This window comes from Sporothrix brasiliensis, assembly GCF_000820605.1.
Source record: "Sporothrix brasiliensis 5110 chromosome Unknown Cont16, whole genome shotgun sequence".
NCBI lineage: Eukaryota > Fungi > Ascomycota > Sordariomycetes > Ophiostomatales > Ophiostomataceae > Sporothrix > Sporothrix brasiliensis.
In genome coordinates, this window is record NW_024467135.1 from 905,016 (window position 1) to 923,330 (window position 18,315).

The window sequence follows — 18,315 nt, forward strand, 5'->3', positions numbered from 1 at the left end:
CTCTATGTTGTACTACTGTAGTCGGTATGCGGGGCGCTAGGACAAGCGAATGGGCTTTGGCGGCCCTAGGAAGGAGGCATTAAAGTCGCAAGGCGGCAAAGCAGGAAAGAGCTAGCCAGTCACAAGCAAGGAAGCCGCGGGCAGGGGGCAGACAAGGAAGTAGCCAAACCCCCCTCCTGCCTTTAGCTGTTCATCTTGCGGAGGAAAGTGCATTCGTCGCAAAGGACGTAGTGGTTTAGCAACCCGTGTTCTAATGGCAATTTTTGACTACATCTGCTTTTCTCAGCTAGATACTTCGATTCCGCTGCACAGTGCTTGAGTGCTTGGTAATTACATTTCAAACATCTCTGTTTAATTTGGCCGTTTTATCTACCTCGTCATACGTTTGCCGTGGGAGCAGGACTTGGTTGGATCATCTTACATTCGATACCTCTCGCCCGAACAGAGCCCGCAGCTTCACAGCTCCATGCATGTGGTCACTGATGCTCGCAAGAGATGTGGGAGAGTGCGGAGGAGCAAAGCAGACCAGACACTGCTATGGCGGACCAGCACGGAAGATGTATCCGCTATTGTGCATGCAGGAACCAACTCGCCTTCAATACGCTCCGTGTGAAAGTACACTGCTCGCACTCCCGCACTGTATTAATGAGTACCGTTCAATCCAACACATCAAAAGACGACATTCTGAGCGACGACGGCATAGCCGAGTCCAGTGCACCAAACTCTGACCCTATGGATAGCTCTTGCAATTTCGTATCCCTAAACAACATACATATGGAAAGCGACGCATGCACCTGCGCGTACTCTGTACGACCAATAATATAAAATATTTGCAAAGGCAGGCGGCGGCCACCTGTCCCCTGGAACCACATAACTAGATGTAGATGAAGAAGCTCTTCTCCCCGGGCTTGGCCGTCACCCGCGCCCGCTCCATAATGGGGTCGACGCATGCCAGCCGGATGCGCTCCGGCGTCGCGGGGCTTTCCAGGCGGAGCAGACCCTGGTCGCTGTCGAGGTCGTCCTTGCCCGCATCGTCCACCGTCTTCGCCACCACACCATACTCGGCCCGGGCGGCCTTGAGCGCATCTCGAATCGCAAAGAACACCGCGCTGCCCATGAACAGCGGCGGCTCGCCCACACCACGGCTGCGCTGGATTGTGCGCAGCTCCTTCCACTCGACGCCCTTGAGCAGCTGGACGTTGAACACTTGCGGCACGTCGCGGAAACCGGGGATCTTGTATGCGCCGGGCCCGCGTGTGAACAAGTGGCCCGCCATGGGGCCGTTGCGCAGCCAGAGACTCTCCTCCATCGTGAACAGGCCCATGCCCTGCACAAACGCACCCTGGATCTGGCCATAATCAATCGCCGGGTTGATGGTGCGCCCGACATCCATCAGGATATCGGCGCGGAGACACGTCCAGGTGCCCGTCAACGTATCCAGTTCCACCTCGGCGGCGGTCACGCCCTGTGTGAAGTAGTAGAACATCTTGCCCTTGTTCTCGTCCCACGAATATCCAATCTCGGGTGTCTTGTAGAAGCCCTGGGCTGACAGGTTGACGCGGTCAAAGTAGGCTGCATGCGCCAAGTCTTTCATCGTCGCCCCCTCACCAAGCTTCTCACGGTACGGCGCAAGGCGCTGGTTAATCTGCTCGCATGCATTGTACACGGCGTACCCATTGAGATCGGACGAGGCCGATGCCGCTGTGGCTGACGCGTTGGCGACTGTGTTTGTGGCCGTTTCGCTAATGAAGACACTGTCCAGCGGCACGCGCAAGGCCTGCGCCGCGATCATCACCATCTTCGTGTGCAGACCTTGGCCCATCTCCGTGCCGCCATGGGCCAACAGAACAGACCCATCGTGGTAGATGTGCACCAACGCGCCGGCTTGGTTAAGCCAGAGTGCCGTAAAGGAAATGCCAAACTTTGTTGGGACGATCGCAAGGCCGCGCTTGTGCCACTTATTCTCCTTGTTGAATTTTTCCACAGCTGTGCGCCGGTTCGCATAGTCTGTGTCCTTCTGCAGTTGCTCATACATCAGCGGGACGTGCCAGTCGGTGATGGACTGGTTGAACGGCGTCAGTTCGCCAACCTTGTACATGTTGATGGCCCGCAGCGTTTCCACCGGCATGCCTAGCCGGTCGGCGACTTCGGACATGTAGCATTCGGCAACGAACAGACCCTGGGGCCCACCGAATCCGCGGAAAGCCGTGTTGGACATCGTGTTCGTCTTGCACAACCACCCGCGGATACGCACGCTGGGGATGTTGTAACAGCCGTCGCTGTGTGTGATCGCCCGCTCGCACACGGCAGCAGACAGATCCCACGACCAGCCTGCATTGTTGTAGAGACGCAGGTCCAGGGCTTGCAGCTTGCCGTCGCGGTTGACGCCCACCTTCCACTTGCTAATGAAAGGGTGCCGTTGTCCGGACGTCACCATGTCCTCTTCGCGGGTCAGCATGCACCGCACTGGACGACGTGTAGTTTTTGCCGCCAGAGCCGCGATGCAAGCGAGTTGGATCGACCGCGTCTCTTTGCCACCGAAGCCACCACCAAGGCGTTTGACGCGCACGACCACCTTGTTGGCCTGCACGCCGCAGACTCGTGCAGCAAAATCTTGGGCCTCGTTCGCGTTCTGGGTGGTGGAAAAGATCTCGATCTCGCCATCCTCCGGCTTGGGCACTGCCACAGTCGCATTTGTCTCGAGGTAAAAGTGTTCTTGTCCTCCCATGCGCGAGGTTCCCTTAAACACATGGTCGCAGCGTTCGAAAGCCGAGTCTACATCCTCACCCCGCTTCAGATCACGGTGGAAGTCGAAGAAGCTTTCTTTTTCAATGGCTTCTTCCATCGAAAAGATGGCTGGCAGCTCTTCGTAGTCAATTTTCACGAGCCGCGCACCCTCTGCGGCACGTGCTGCCGTTGTGGCCAAGACCATTGCAATCGGCTGGCCGACCGTAAAGACTTCATCTTCCGCGAGGAACACCTCGTCGAAGTGGGGTGCGCCCCAGCGGTTTGCGGCCTCACTGGGCATGTGATGGCGGTCAATGATCTCCACCACACCTGGAACATCGCGCGCGGCTTCGTAGTCGATGCTCAAGATGCGTGCATGTGCCTTCTTGGACAGAACGAGGCAGCCGTGTAGCTCATTGCTCAGAGGAGGGATGTCATCTGTATATTGTGCTTCTCCTGTCGTCTGCTTGAGCGCGGCAAGATGCGGGTTGGCTTTGCCCACAATTTCTTGCGCATAGTCAACAGCCGCGTCGTTGTCGGTCACACCTGTCGAGATTTCTCTCTCGATCTCTTCCACAGCTTGTCGGTCAAAGTGTGCGTTGTTCTCAACCCCATCCACGCCATCAACCGCGTCGTGTCCGCTCGCACCGTTCGGCTCCTTCACCCCATCCACGCCGTTCGGCGCATCAACAGCTTCGTGCCCATGCCGATCAGCCATGACCTCGTTGTAAAATCGGTAGAACAAGCTGAGAGCTAGGGCCTTCCGGTAAGACGCCATTCCGCCTGGGACAGAGAAGGGAAGATTGAAGTCCTGTTCAAGAGCATTCATACCACCCTCAACCGTCTCCAAATCGGCAAAGCGACGACCAATCAAGAATGCGTTGGCCGTTTTGGCCGACACCGTCGTCGGCGCCATACCACCATACACAAGGTTGCACTGCTGGACGATACCATCGTCATCGATGCGGATGCGCATGGCTGTCGTCACAATGGCAATGTCGTCATCTTTGCGCTTGGCCTGCTTGTAAGCTCGGAAGTACTCGCCTTTGGCGGGAGTGATTGGAATGCGAATGGAAGCAAGAACCGCCTCAGACGGCAGAGCTGTGCGGCGATATCCCTGGAAGAAACCAGACATTGGGATCTCAATCTCCTTTACCGCCACGCCGGTGGGATCTGAGGCATCCTTAGCCTTGGCGACAACGACGGCCTCCGCTGCCACAAAGACAGGGTTCAGGTCGGAGATGGGCGATGCCGTCACAAGATTACCAGCAGGTGTGCCCACGTTGCGAATCTGCCGGCCAGCAAAATACTTTAGCTGCTTGTTGATGGCAGCAAACACTTGTCCACGAGCTGGGCCGTATTCGTGAGCGGACTTCTCGGCAAGGTGCTCGAGGTCGGTCAGGACGACATTGCCACCGATGGTGAGGTGGGTGTCACTGAAGGCATACTCTCGCAGCTCGGGAATATCGCCGACAAAGACCGACACCGGGTAGTCAAAGGCCTTGAACTTGATCTCGATCTGTGTCTCCGAGCTGCCACCGATGATCTTGGCCTGGGGGAACACGCTCTTGATTTCGAGCAGCTGGTCTAGGGTCACTGGACGGAACCACCGCTTCCTCTTATTGCCAAAAGACAGGGGCCGGAACTCGTGTTTCTTCAAGGCAGGCGGGAAAATAAGCTCCGTATCGGGGTTGTATTCGATGAATCCCGGTGGCGTAAACCGCTTGATGGGCTGGTCGCCGTTGCTCTCCGATTTGTCTTTGCAGCAGCCGCCCCCGTTCTCTTTTCCATCCATGCAGCAGCCGCTACCACCGTTGGCTTTAGCTTTGATGCAGCCCGACGTGGCGTTGATGCTGAAGGTCTGTGCCGAGTCGAGGATCGAGCGGTAGCCGGTGCAGCGGCACAGGTTGCCGTCAAAAGCCTCTTCGATGTCCAGCTCCGTGGGGCTATCGTTGTTGCGAAGTAGCGCATACAGACTCATGACGATACCCGGTGTGCAGAAACCACACTGGCTCCCGTTTCCTTGGGCCACCCGCTCCTGCGCCGGGTGCGGTTTGTTAACATTGCCGATACCCTCGATCGTGATGACATGTTTCCCGTCTACACTAGCCAGGGGTGCCAGGCACGCATTGACGCTGGCATGGTAGATGCTTCTCGTCGTTGGATTGTACTGGCTGACAACCACCGTGCATGCACCACAGCCGCCCTCGCCACATCCTCTGGAGAAAAAATGTCAGTTACTTTGTACCACTGTGCTGAATGGAGCTATACTGACGTTCGCTGTCAGCCTTGTTCACGTACAGCTTTGTTCCGGTCAACCCAATTCCCCGCAAGTACTCGAGCAGTGTGAGCTCGGGATCTATCTCGTCCAGGACGACCTTTGTGCCATTGAGATAGAAGCGAAGCCTGTCGTCGAATGTTGTCGTCAGGCTGCCGACAGGCTCGGTCGGGCCACGCTCTGGCGATATAGCACCAGGGGCCATTGCAGCGAAGTTGAAGGCCCGCGATAACTGCTATGAGGATGCCGCTCAGCTCGAGCCTGTTGACGGCTGTGATAAGGAAAGCGGGGAGAAGATTGTTGCTGTTAGTTCCTTCTAGATTTGGTGGGATGAAGGTCGACAAAGAAGGAACGAAGGGCAGGGAGAGTGTGCTCAATCGCAGCTTCCTCTTGAAATGGAATTCGAAAGTGGCAAAGACAAGAAGAGGAAATCACGACGACAGCTGGATAAAGTACCAATGCAGGAGTACCCAAAAAAACCGGCCGCAATACAGCGAAAGCTCGCCTGCAGGAATGTTGGTGGCCGTTGGCAGCACTGGTTCTAGATAAGCAGCCACTGTCGTGTCGTGCTGAGAAGCCCGTCCAGGTGATCTTTCGGAAGTACCTCTTGGCAGCATTTCGGCTGTGGGAGTACAAGATACGGCAGAACGGCTTGCACTAAGAGAAGGGCAGAGAAGGGCACCGGCGGCATCCGGCGCCCAGCGGACCAGTCTGACCAGCTTCCCCGCACTCTGCCACCGTGGAAGTCTCCGCCTTGAGAACGTCTTGTAACGATTCTCCGGACACGAACCCGACTGCGGGCTTTAAGCTCATGTTTTTGCATCCAAACTTATTCTGATTCGTCCATTCTTTCCTCCTCCGTTCTTTAGATGCATGGCATTGCTCCTCTAAGGGCAATTATCGACAAAAGGTGCCAAATGAAGCTTCAAGTTCAACCATCGGAGAGGACCCCAAAGTTTTACGTTTCCAAAAGACAAGGGCGGATGAGAGGCCCCGCTTCCTCCGATAGCTACTGGTCTCTTTTTTATTGTATTTTGGTATTCTCCGCGTTCAGTCAGCCATCTCACTTAACCGGGTCACAAATGAGGCCAACCTCTCAACTCAGGGACAAGCCGCACATATGGGATCACTGCATACCATGTGGGCAACATAAACCATGACTTTTTGCGCAAGATATGATCAATGAAATATGAAATCAAATACCGCCCTGTAATTCGCTTTTATTGCATTCCAGGCTGCATCGTGAGTCACTGTTGACTCAGATGCTTGGAGAGTGTGTTACCAAAATGGACATCACGTGGACAGGTACTTTAAGATCACGTGCCTATATTGTAGAGCTTTAACATCGCAAACACTTTTAAGAGCAGCCTCTGCATCTCAACAATGTACAACGATATGAGGTTGGCGTCAGTAATTGCTTCCGAATATTGAAAATGGCTGAATTTTCTGGCCTCCGCGAGGTCGGTGGGGTGCGGGTAGCCATTGAGGGTTGCGTGAGTACTTTCGTGACGTTTTCCAGGGTTCACCACATCTTTGGCAGAAACTTCGCTAACTCTTCCACCGCAGGGTCATGGCGCACTTGATGCGATTTACGGTGCTGTTGACGCGTCGTGCGCAGAGCGGGGGTGGGATGGTGTTGACCTTGTCATCATTGGCGGCGACTTCCAGGCCACGCGCAATGCGTCAGATCTCAACCTCATGTCTGTGCCGCCCAAGTACCGCGCGATGGGCGACTTCCATCTCTACTATTCGGGCGCCCGCAAGGCGCCGTACCTGACTGTCTTCATCGGTGGCAACCACGAGGCTGCCGGCTACCTCTGGGAACTGTTCTACGGCGGCTGGGTGGCGCCCAACATCTACTACTGGGGCGCGGCCAACGTGCTGCGTTTTGGTCCTTTGCGGCTGGCGGGCATGAGCGGCATCTGGAAAGGGTCAGACTACCGCCGGCCGCACCACGAGCGCCTGCCGTTCCGGCAAGACGACATCAAGAGCTTTTACCATGTGCGCGAGTGTGACGTGCGCAAACTGCTGCAGATCCGTGAGCCCGTCGACATTGGCATGAGCCACGACTGGCCGCGCGCGATTGAGTGGCACGGCGACAATGAGCAGCTGTACCGCATGAAGCCTCACTTCCGCCGTGAGTCCATGGAGGGTACGCTGGGCAATACGGCGGCCGAGTACGTCCTAGACCGGCTGCGGCCTCGGTTCTGGTTCTCGGCGCATATGCACTGCAAGTTTGCAGCTATCAAACAGTTCGACCCACCGGAGCTGGAAGACCCCGTACAGGCCGCACAGACTCAGCAGGCCCTCAAGGAAGAAAGAGCGAGTGCTGCTAATGAAGCGACTACGCCACGCAAAACAAGCTCACTCCCTCCACCGACACAAAGTGCCGATGCAGGCAACCCAGATGAGATCGATCTGGACCTTGGCGACAATGATGGTGATGACGACAAAGGCACTGACAGTGCCCCGGCACCAGCCGAGAAGAAACCGGAGACTATAGTATCGACTGAACTGAACGAAAACGAGGGAAAAGAGGAGTCAGCCGCTCTTCCCAATATTGATGGCGTTTCGAGCGAGCTCTTAGCACAGCTTCCGGCCTCGTTTCAGCGCCCGCTCCCTTCACAGCAGCAATACCAGCACCGTGCTCACCTGAAGCCAGGCCAGCCAGTGCCGCCCACAATCACAAACACCCAGGTCAACTTCTTGGCCCTGGACAAGTGCTTGCCAGGGCGTCACTTCCTGCAGCTGTGCGAAATTGGTCCTGCGGACCCCAGTGTCATGGTCGGGGCCGTCGAGTTGCCAATTGAAAAGAAAGACGACACAGCCGAGGGTGGCGAAGCAGCCGACGCAATCGACGCTGCGGAGACAACTGCCAGCACAAGGCCTCGCTTCCGCCTGGAATATGACCCGGAGTGGCTCGCCATTACACGTGCTTTTGCCAAGGACCTGACCGTTGGTGAGAGGGACGTACCAGTGCCGCCCGACCAGGGCGAGGCGCACTACCGCACGCTTATCGACACGGAACGTGCATGGGTAGACGAGAACATTGTTGCCAAAGGCCTCTTGGCAGTACCCGACAACTTTGCTATCACGGCGCCTGTACACGCGCCCGAGCCCGGTCAGCCAGAGACGTATGCCAAGGGTCAGCCAGACGAGTACACGAACCCGCATACGGCAGCCTTTTGCGAGTTGATCCAAGTGCCCAACATTTGGCACGCAACCAAGCAGGAACGGGGCGAGAGGAAGCAGCGGGGGCCGGGGGCCTCGGAGCCCCGGCGCCCGTACGGCGGTGATGACAGCCGTGGCTATGGAGGCGGTGGCTATGGCGGTACTGGTGGTTACAGAGGAAGAGGCAGAGGAGGCCGCGGTGGTGGATTTTCCCGAGGCGGCGGCCGGGGTCGTGGAAGAGGTGGATATTATTAGGTGTTTGGGTGTTAATGGGCAATAAAAGGGTCAAGAGGGGTTTACTGCTTAGAAAGCGTGTTGGTCAACGTCACATAGAGCATCAAGATGGACAGTGAACTTGGAAGAAATCGATTCAATGTCTAAACAGAAAATCTAAGCGGGTCGCCTAGGCACGTGTTATTCACATCGAATTCAAATTTACACATCTTACACGGATGTGTCCCTTTCGTAAAAGCGAGATCCCCACGGAAAAGGAGACAAGCAGAGTGTGGGGGACTGGTGTTTCCTCTCCCACCAACCACGCGGCAGACACACCAAAGCAGACATCTAGCCAAAGCCAGCGCCGGCCGAAGTACCTGCACAGTTGAAAGCGTGATTGATGGTGACGATGAACAATCGACTGACAGGCAAGCGCGCTCGTCGTCTACAAAGTAGCGCTTCAGGATGAGCTGTGCTGGAACATAAATCACGATCGCGGGGAGTACTGTGCCCGGCGCGTGACACCCCACATAAACCAATGCATCATATGGCTTGACTGCAGGTTGAGGATGGCAAACAGGTAGGGGGGTCGCCTGTCCTTAACAGCCAGCTCAGTTAGGGTTAACCAGTATCACACGCCATGAGTATAAGAGAAGCTTAAGGTGGCGATGTATCGTGGCGTATTACGACTTTGGTAAGGGATTCTTTTTTTCTGTGCGTTCAACCGAGCTCTGCAAAATTGTTAGCTTCTCGTAATGGAAATAAAAAGGGCAGTTTATACCAGGAAACACTCACTGTCCATGCCGAGGTAGTCAGCTGCCATCAACAGCTCCAGACACATCTCTGTTGGAATATCAAGGTCGGGCACGTCCTCCTTGTCGCGGTTCTTGTACCAGTACTGGAAATACTCGGTGACCTTTTCGAGAATGGGAGTACTGTGCGGCGCTGTCAGCAGTTGCTTCGTCTTGCTTAGTTGTGGATTACGCTTGTCAACGGGTTGGGTCCGGCAACGCCTCAGATCAAGTGTAGGCTAAATGGGTCATACAGAACCTAAAGACGATGCTGACTTTGCAGACCATGTCGTCGATGGTTCTTTCGAACAGTTTTCACAGTGCTTTGCTTGTATCATCACGAAAGGCGACGGAACAGCATAAGAGCGGCAAATGGACATGAAAGTGAAACAAGTAACATAGAAGGAAAAAAGGACTAACCTGATCTCAGGAAATGTGCACCGACCAGACCTGGCCTCAGCAAACGGACTCTTTGGGTCCAGCATCCGCTTGATCATGGGGCTCACATCGGTAGCTGCACGCAGAACGACGAACTCGAAGCCCTCGGCAGAGACGAGGGTTACGTATTCGCTCGCCATGGTCAGGTTTTGGAATTCGGACGTTGTGAAGACTGAGTTTGCGGGAGAGCTAACGTTGGTTGAAGAGGTGGAGACGGAAGAAAAGCGAAATTCACGGCGGGACGCGTTCTATTTATGTATGTCGTACGCGAGGTGAAGTTTGCACGTGCCGCGAGAAAACCACTTAAATTTTTGCGGGTCCATTTATTGATCGAGTAGTCAGCAGCGGTGCACGGGCCAGAAGGGAGGATGGCGGCAATCGACAATGATCACCCCCTAACAACGGCAGCCCGTTGCCCGGCTAACGCGTCCTACAGTGCGTTTCAACAACGAAACAGGCAAAAAGTCAACTTTGCGACGTTAAGCTGCTCTTGCCGTGGGACCTCGCTCTTTCCTTTTGTCGCTCTTCTCCTTCACCCCTTCCCTTTTCTCTCTGAATTCCAAGACCACTTCATTCCTGACGAGAAAATCTCTTTACAGCTCAGCATTGTGGACTTTTCGGTCGCCGTTTTCTGATGATCGAGACTCGTCCCGTTCCCTTTTCCTTATCTCGCCAATAACCCCGAAGGTCTCCAAACAGACACTTATATTATCGACTGTTCGAGCGCGCGATTGTGAGTCCAGTCGCTCATCGCACACTGGCGTGACAAAGGGCAAGAAAGAGACCCGGGACAGTTACCTGTCTTGCGCAAAGGTGGCGCTTTCGCCTTTTTGTTTCGCATTTTCCTTTTTATTCCATCCGCTACTTTAACCCATTGTCCGCCTCACCATGGCTTCGCAATATCGCAACTCTTACTATCAACACTCTTCGCGCGACACATACGAATACGGCATCCAGCGGCGGCCGACTACGGACCGCCTTGAGTCTCGGCCGGCGCGGACGAGCGACAGCAACACCATTAGCACAACTTCGTCGTCTTCCGGTCGCGAGTCGTCTGCTACAGCTATGACCAGCATGACCGAGCCGCCGACGTACTCGAAGAAGATCGTCGTCGTGGGCGATGGCGGCTGTGGCAAGACATGTCTGCTCATCAGTTACAGCCAGGGCTACTTCCCCGAGGTAGGTCGCGAACGTTTCTGGTATCCGAGTGCATGAACGTAGGCACCCATTAACCTCGCGCAGAAATACGTCCCCACCGTCTTTGAGAACTACATCACCTATCCAACACACCCGCCGTCCGGCAAGACGGTTGAGCTGGCACTGTGGGATACAGCCGGTCAAGAAGAGTACGACCGGCTCCGGCCACTCTCGTACCCGGAAACCGACCTCATTTTTGTGTGCTTTGCTATCGACTGCCCGAACTCACTCGAGAACGTCATGGACAAGGTGAGTTAACGCTTACTACATTTACAAATCTATTTTCTGGTGCTTCTCCTACTAACCAAACCAGTGGTACCCCGAAGTGTTGCATTTCTGCCCGTACACGCCGCTGATCCTCGTCGGCCTCAAGTCTGACTTGAGGTTCAAGAAGACGTGCATCGACATGCTCAAGACGCAAGGCCTGACGCCTGTGACTACCGAGCAAGGTCTCGCCGTCGCCAAGAAGATGGGTGCCCAGTACATGGAGTGCAGCAGCAAAGAGATGAAGGGTGTCGACGAGATCTTTGAGCAGGCGCTTCTGACTGTTGTCGCCAACGACCGCAGAAACATCGAGGCACAGACGGCCGGCGGCGGCAAAAATGGTGCCAGTGGTACTGGTGCTTCCAACACCGGTGGCAGTGGTGTCACCTTTGGCAGTAGCAGCGGCAACATTCCCATTGGTGGACCGATGAAGCGGAAGAAGAGACGCTGCATTCCACTGTAGGGTACCGGATATATGCGAGCTTGGCAGCGTGCCCAGATACGGCGGTCCGGCAAAACAGTTGGAAGCAGTTGCTGCACGAACGACAATGTCAATGACGGCGGCGACGACGAACACGGTGACGAAGGCATGCTGCCCCTTGTACGGAGAGACGGCAAGGCACAGTTCGCGGTTAGAGGTTTTGCTGACAAAAAAGCACTCTACTAACACACATCATATAACAAACACACACACACACACAAAACACCACTGGTACTGTCCACACTACGCGCACCAACACCAAAGTAATGATCCACATCTCAGCATGATATGACTACGAAACAGCACTCCATATATTTCTTTTCATTCCAACCTCCTGACCGTACTTTGCAGTCAGCCGTTTCTTGTTTTTACACGGGCCTCTTCCTCACCCCTTACATCGTCACGTTTTTTTACAGGGACGGAAGAGCTCCGCGGCTTTTATTCGTTCTCTTTGCTTGCTTGATGCCAAGCTCGCATTTAAGAGCACTTTTTTTGGCTTCTTTCCCCATGCATCATCTGCCGGCGACTGCGTCTCGTTTTGTTTTCTGGGATTGGGAACAATTTTGGATGGCCGTATTGCTTGTGATGTACAATTGAGGAAGGGAGATTGACTGTTAAGTGGACGGAAGGTCTACCCTGGGTCAACTTTATTTTCCTTTGTAGCATCAAATATAAAATTTCTGATTTTTGATTTTTAAATCCCCGTGTCTAAAGTGACCACCATAACAAATCGCATGCCCATATCGGATGGCTACGCCGTGGCTTTGCCGTTCTGTAAGTCCGTAAACGCCATCCATAACCAGGGATATTGCCCAAGAAAGAAAAGAATGGACCAAAATAAAATAACGCAGTCTGTCAATCGTCAACCTTTCTCCTTTGACCTAGTAGTCAAAGTTCACATCGTCTCCTCGTGTGCGTCCTCGGCCGCCTGATGTTGCTGCTGCCTCTTCGTCATGCAATTGTGTCGCGGCCTCCCCTTCGTCGTCACCACTTTGATTGTTGTGATTCTCTTCGGCCTCTGCATCTTGCTGGTCGTGCTCGTGCTCGTGTCCGTCTCCGTGGCCCTGTTCGTCGGCCTCGCCGCCAGCCGCTGGTTCTGGGTCCTTGGCCATGACGCTCTCAAACTGCGACCACAACGCCTCGACCGCCGAGAACTCGTTTCCGACCTGTTCGTCTCTGTTAGCCGAGGAGCGATATGCAGGTCTCTGTTAGCCGAGGAGCGATATGCAGGGACGCCGTGTTTCGAACGCACCGTCACCACGGCCTCGAGCGACCGGTTGAGTTTGTTGATGTTTGCGAGGACCTGCTCAAACGACTGCCAATGTTAGACGAGCTGATCACACTCGAAACAGACGGGGAGAGCGGGGCCATCTGTACCATGGCAATCTCGCCCATGAGAAGCCCGCGCTGCTGCTCAAAATAGGACTTGCGGGCAGCGGCCGATGTTGACGCGCCGACGCCGACCGAACGCGACGCGCCCATTGAGGACGCCGCGCGGGAGTTTGACATGATTGGGATCCAGAGATGGACAATAATTTACGCAAGAATTGTGTCGAGCAGTCCGTGCGGCAGCTGTGTAATACAATCTCGTCGTCCTTGCCGTGTTTCTCGGTGGTCTGCTAGATGTAAATCGTGTGCTGTGCTCGCCCTTTGCTGTCATCTGTGTGGCGTGTGGTGCTGTTTCCTCCATTAGCAAATGACGCGACGCGCGCCGTAGAAGTTAAAGTGCGGGGCGCCTTTTGGGGGAGTTCGAAGTACTAGGCTACAGTGCCGCTTGGGTGGGGCGAGACGAGTACTGGTCCACTTCGTCGGTTCGGCCTGCCACGAAATCTACGAAAGCGGGTCGCCTTTTCTTGTAGCGGCAAGACAACAACAAAAAGTTGGCATTTAAGGAAGAGAAATCAAGTTTTATCATTCACAAACTCCAGAGAAAACGGGGATGAGATAACTCTTATTGTGATGTGAGAATGAATTGGTTCTTTTTTAAAAATAAAATAAAATAAAAACTTTTTTTAAGATGTAAAACGTATAATATAATATTTTACACATACGAAAAGTTAAAATACACTGGATACAGACCGAAATGAAGGCGAACATAATATGAAAATAATTTATTTTTCTTAACTTCTAAAATCACGGCGTTCTGGCATTCATACAAGAAACGTGTAATCATGTGCGGACACTGTATATTCCAATACGTACGAAAAGATACGTCATGTGCAGCTTTCGGTGTTCAAGTCACAATTTCCTCCAGTTCATTCATGCCATTCCGTTTGTAGTAACTTGTCGCGGGAGCTACTGGTGCATTTAGAACATGCACCAAAATCTGAGGCATGGTTGCAGAGCATGTACGACGATTCGTCTGTGGAAAACAAATTGGGTTCTTTCAATTTTGTGTCAAAAGTCCAAAGTACATATTACATCGAGGTTAAAATGCGTTCAAGATTGCAGAAACGAAATAAGCGCTGGTACTTTTTTGTTCCTTTTGGTTTTCTATGTTGTCTTTTTTTTTTTTTTTTTTTTTTTTTTTCTTTGCTTACTATTGGTAAAAAATGAACTACCTTGGAAGTAATCGTGATTCATGCCTCATCACTTCACAGAAAGCCATTCTTTGCCAAAATCGTCCCTTTACACGAGCTTGATGGCAACCGACTTGCTCTGGGTGTAGTTTGCCAGCGCGGCCTCGCCCAGCTCGCGGCCGATACCGCTCTCCTTGTAGCCACCGAATGGCAGCTGGTGGTGCAGGGCGTTGTAGCACTAGGGAAGAGATGTTGTTAGCGTAATTCGTTTTCTTGGAGGCTTCCAGTTCCAAACGGAATGAAACAAAAAGTAAAACTTACATTGACCCAGACGGTACCGGCGCGCAGGGCGTTGGAGACGCGAATGGCCGTGTTCAGGTCCTTGGTGTGGACGGCGGCGGCCAGGCCGTAGTTGCTGTCGTTGCCCAGTGCGATAGCCTCTTCAGCATCCTTGAACTTGGCCACGGCGACGACGGGGCCGAAGATCTCCTCCTGCATAATCTTCATGTCCTGGCGGACATCAGCAAAGATGGTGGGCTGGATGAAGTAGCCTTTGTCGCCGTGGCGGTCGCCACCGGTAACGACGGTAGCGCCCTCGTCCTTGCCGGACTTGACGTAGCTCATGATGCGGTCGAACTGCAGCTGGGACACCTGCGGGCCCTGGAAGGTCTCCTCTTGGAACGGGTCACCGACCTTGTTCTGCTCGGCGCGGGCCTTGAAGGCAGCGACGAACTTGTCGTAGATGCCCTCCTGGACGTACACGCGCGAACCGGCGCAGCAGCACTGGCCGTGGTTGTAGTAGATGCCAAAGTTGACCCAGTTGATGGTGTCCTCAATGTCCGCGTCGTTGAAGACGATGTTGGGGGACTTGCCGCCCAGCTCAAGGGTGACCTTCTTGAGGTTGGAGGCGGCGGCGGCCTTCATGATGGTGCGACCGACGGCCGTGGAGCCGGTGAAGGCGACCTTGTCAATGTCCATGTGCGAGGAGATGGCGGCACCCGCGACCTTGCCGAAGCCAGAGACAATGTTCAGGACACCAGGGGGGAAGCCGGCCTCCTTGACGAAGGGAGCGAAAGCGAGGGCGGACAGAGGCGTCTGCTCGGCCGTCTTCAGGACAATGGTGTTGCCCGTGGCCAGGGCGGGGCCAATCTTCCAGGCGAGCATCAGCAGGGGGAAGTTCCAGGGGATGATCTGGCCGCAGACGCCGAGAGCCTCGGCGCGGGTGTAGTGGAACATGTCGGGGGCGATGTCGATGGTCTTGCCCTCGATCTTGTCGGCCCAGCCGCCGTAGTAGCGCAGGCACGCAGCAACGGCACCAACATCGCCGCGGGCATTTGTGATGGACTTGCCGTTGTCGAGCGACTCAACGGCGGCAAGAAGATCCAGGTTCTTGTCGACAAGGTCGGCGAGCTTCAGCAGCATCTTGCCGCGTTCCTGGGGGGTGACCTTCTTCCAGGTGTTGTCAAACGCCTTGCGGGCCGCGCTGACTGCCATATCAATGTCCTTCTCGGTGGCCTCATGGACGGAGGTGATGACCTCCTCGGTGGAGGGGTTGATGACCTCGAAGGTCTTGCCCTCAACACCACGGACGAACTCGTTGTTGATGAACCTAGGGGGTTCTGTTAGAAACCACTGCCGGGCAGTTTGCAATGGTGGGTGCAAACCGTGAAAGTCGAGAACTCACAAGCCCGTGTTCAAGGTCACCTCGCCCGTGATGGGCGTCTTCAGCTGAGCGGTAAGAGCCGACATTGTGAATGTGTGTATGTAAGTGCGTGCGAGTGTGCGAGTGAGGAGGAGGGACGGGAAAGGGGGTATCAAATAGTTGGGATGCTTTATGGACGGGTATGAAGAAGGAAGGCTAAATGCGATGAGGAGAAAGAACAGTGGAGATGGAAGCGTCGAGCGAGAGTATGGAGAGTGAAAGCAGAACCGAGGGAACAATCTGGAAATAAGCCGAGAGAGGAGACGAGTCGTTTATATACGCTCGATGCAAGACGGACTTGGGGGCACGATGGAACCAGGGGCAAGCGGAGATGGAGTTGGACGTGCAGCAGGAAGGCAAAAGGACGAAAAGGGACAGAAAAAGGTAAAAAGGAAAAACGGAAGGTGGAGGTGCAGGCGCGAGCGGGTAACAGAGCCAAGCAAGCAGACGAAGGCCACACGGATCAAAGAGTGCGACAGCGCCAGCATGCAAATGCGGCAGTCACAGAAGCTTGCCTGGGCGTGAAGCGGGGCAGCTTCCAAGCTACACACGCTTGTAAGCCGCAAAATGCCGGGGACCGTTTCGCCCCTCCGGCCATCTCGGGGTAATGGGGCGAGAGAGCTGCCACAGAGCCACAGTCGCCAACCACAGGTAAGATTAGTGCACACATTTTGGCATGCACTATAGAGGAGGGAGGGTGTCGCCTCCAACTGCCCCTATAGCGCCTTCTACGCTGGCATCTCCTGCCGCAGCCAGCATCTTTCTCGCTATAACCAGTGGAGCGCTCTGGAGGCGACAAGGCGCATGGGCCGCTCAACGACGTAATGGTGGGTTCTTGGCCTACACCGTCTCCGTGAAAGATCCGTCTTGTCCAAGCCGTTTGGCTGGCCGGGATACCATCGAAGATCTGCTCATTTTGACTGGTACAGAAATGAACTGGTTCCTTCCGCCCTCCACGGAAAACAGGTGGTGCGTTTTTTCCATTTCGGTGCGTGGCTCCATTGCTCCCCGCACCTGTAGATCCCTTGTTTCCTGGCCTGGGGGTTTGACTGTTGGCTCCTCTGCTGGTAAGGGGCGGGCCATTTGCTGGCCCCCCTCGCTCGTCATCGATCGTTTGGTCTGCCGCTAACACCTGCAATCACCCCCCCCTCCCACCCTCCCTAATCCAGTCACAGGCACGTCCGCGGCGTTAGCACTGGCCTGCTTAACCCCTAGAAGGGTGCCCGTCCGGTCAACGGGGGTAACCAGCTACAACGGCTCCGCACCAAGGATGGAGATGACCTCCATCCGACAACACTGACAATGTTGAGATTTTGCAGCAAGCACATCGTTGTATCTCTAGTGCACCTGGCCGCTCTGGTCTTCTTGCAGGATAAGCATCGTGAGATATTCTGTGATCGGCCTCAACGTCGTGTCTGTTTACTCGATTCCAGCTCGAACACGCCTGGAAGCTCACTAATGGAAGAGAATCCATAGTATTGCTTGCTCTTGATTTGCGGCTTCCTGTTCTCCGTTTTCGTGTTCTCGTGCTCTCGTGTTCTCGTGCTCTCTTGTTCGCATGTTCGCGTGCCCTGAAGTGTGCCACTGCACACATCCTGTGCCACTGTGAGCTGCTGGGCGAGGGTTGTCCGGCAGTTTGGGTGTTGGTGCAGTCATGGGACGCTCTCGGGGCAATAGATAGCGACGACAAAGTACAGAGCGGCTCCGACATTGACGACTACGAGGGCGCGAAGGATGCCCCGCACCCCCTGGGCCGCTGCCTAGGCCCAAAAGAGGTACCCACAGAAGACCTAGCGCGAAGTTCCCCCACATCCGAGGAGGCATGCTTTGTATTCCCGTCCTTTACGATGTATGTCGTGCTCCGTCTGAATTAAAACAAATCAAAAATAAACGCAAAAACAGGGAGGGCTTTACTTTCAATCGTTTTGCCATGAGCACGTTGCCTGCACATGGCCTAGCGCCATGGCCCGCTCATAACATCTCTGCACCGACACGGAGACGCTCTTTTGCAATGGAAAGGCAGGAGTGATGTTCACGTCTTACCAAACCTCACGATACGAACGCTGTGTTGCTCCCTTGTTTCCCCCGCATAATCTGGACACTGCAAGCATACGGCCATGGAAGGCACGGTCGAGGGACGCCATCTGGAAGTTTGGTGAGGAACGCGAGGCGGCCATAGATTGCTGTGCTGCAAGGCATGCTCCTCGACGTATGTCGCAGAAGTCGCACCCATTTTCTTGCATGCCCGTTTCACCGGCTCCATCTTTCCCACTTGAAGAGGCCACGGCGACCAAGTGCGGATCATCCCACCGGCACCGCGCCATGACCAGGCAATGGCACAACCTGCATGATCGTGCCAGACAGTAATTGTTCCCTGGCGCTTATATTTGTCCACAGGCCACTGCCGACGCGCCATACATGAGGCCACTCCTCTGTCCCCCCCCAGTTTCCCCAACCCACCCTCTCCGGAAGCCCGAATCTCACCGGACTTGCTACGTTCCTTGTCACCGAAAAGCTGAAACTGTCCTGCG

The 18,315-nt window shown here is 54.7% G+C and overlaps 6 protein-coding genes across 6 annotated transcripts; 2 read left to right on the plus strand and 4 right to left on the minus strand.

The window, feature by feature from the left end:
* Positions 1–874: 874 nt before the first annotated feature.
* Positions 875–5,210, minus strand: SPBR_04039 (xanthine dehydrogenase/oxidase; the record flags this gene model as incomplete). The annotated part of the gene is made up of 2 exons (XM_040762323.1): positions 875–4,946; positions 5,029–5,210. 2 exons carry the CDS (start codon positions 5,208–5,210, stop codon positions 875–877), a joined length of 4,254 nt encoding a protein of 1,417 aa, XP_040621538.1.
* A 1,228-nt stretch (positions 5,211–6,438) lies between these two features.
* SPBR_04146 (RNA lariat debranching protein) lies at positions 6,439–8,431 on the plus strand (the record flags this gene model as incomplete). Its single annotated transcript, XM_040762429.1, has 2 exons — positions 6,439–6,498; positions 6,572–8,431. The coding sequence occupies 2 exons, from the start codon at positions 6,439–6,441 to the stop codon at positions 8,429–8,431; spliced, it is 1,920 nt and encodes a 639-aa protein (XP_040621539.1).
* Positions 8,432–9,167: 736 nt separating this feature from the next.
* Positions 9,168–9,761, minus strand: SPBR_04470 (transcription elongation factor B, polypeptide 1; the record flags this gene model as incomplete). The annotated part of the gene is made up of 2 exons (XM_040762753.1): positions 9,168–9,327; positions 9,604–9,761. The coding sequence occupies 2 exons, from the start codon at positions 9,759–9,761 to the stop codon at positions 9,168–9,170; spliced, it is 318 nt and encodes a 105-aa protein (XP_040621540.1).
* Positions 9,762–10,509: 748 nt separating this feature from the next.
* Positions 10,510–11,545, plus strand: SPBR_04335 (RHO4 protein; the record flags this gene model as incomplete). The annotated part of the gene is made up of 3 exons (XM_040762618.1): positions 10,510–10,800; positions 10,864–11,067; positions 11,132–11,545. The coding sequence occupies 3 exons, from the start codon at positions 10,510–10,512 to the stop codon at positions 11,543–11,545; spliced, it is 909 nt and encodes a 302-aa protein (XP_040621541.1).
* Positions 11,546–12,444: 899 nt separating this feature from the next.
* Positions 12,445–13,072, minus strand: SPBR_04460 (uncharacterized protein; the record flags this gene model as incomplete). The annotated part of the gene is made up of 3 exons (XM_040762743.1): positions 12,445–12,729; positions 12,816–12,878; positions 12,941–13,072. 3 exons carry the CDS (start codon positions 13,070–13,072, stop codon positions 12,445–12,447), a joined length of 480 nt encoding a protein of 159 aa, XP_040621542.1.
* Positions 13,073–14,191: 1,119 nt separating this feature from the next.
* On the minus strand, positions 14,192–15,831 carry SPBR_04200 (aldehyde dehydrogenase (NAD+); the record flags this gene model as incomplete). The annotated part of the gene is made up of 3 exons (XM_040762483.1): positions 14,192–14,320; positions 14,404–15,691; positions 15,767–15,831. 3 exons carry the CDS (start codon positions 15,829–15,831, stop codon positions 14,192–14,194), a joined length of 1,482 nt encoding a protein of 493 aa, XP_040621543.1.
* Between the last annotated feature and the right edge of the window lie 2,484 nt (positions 15,832–18,315).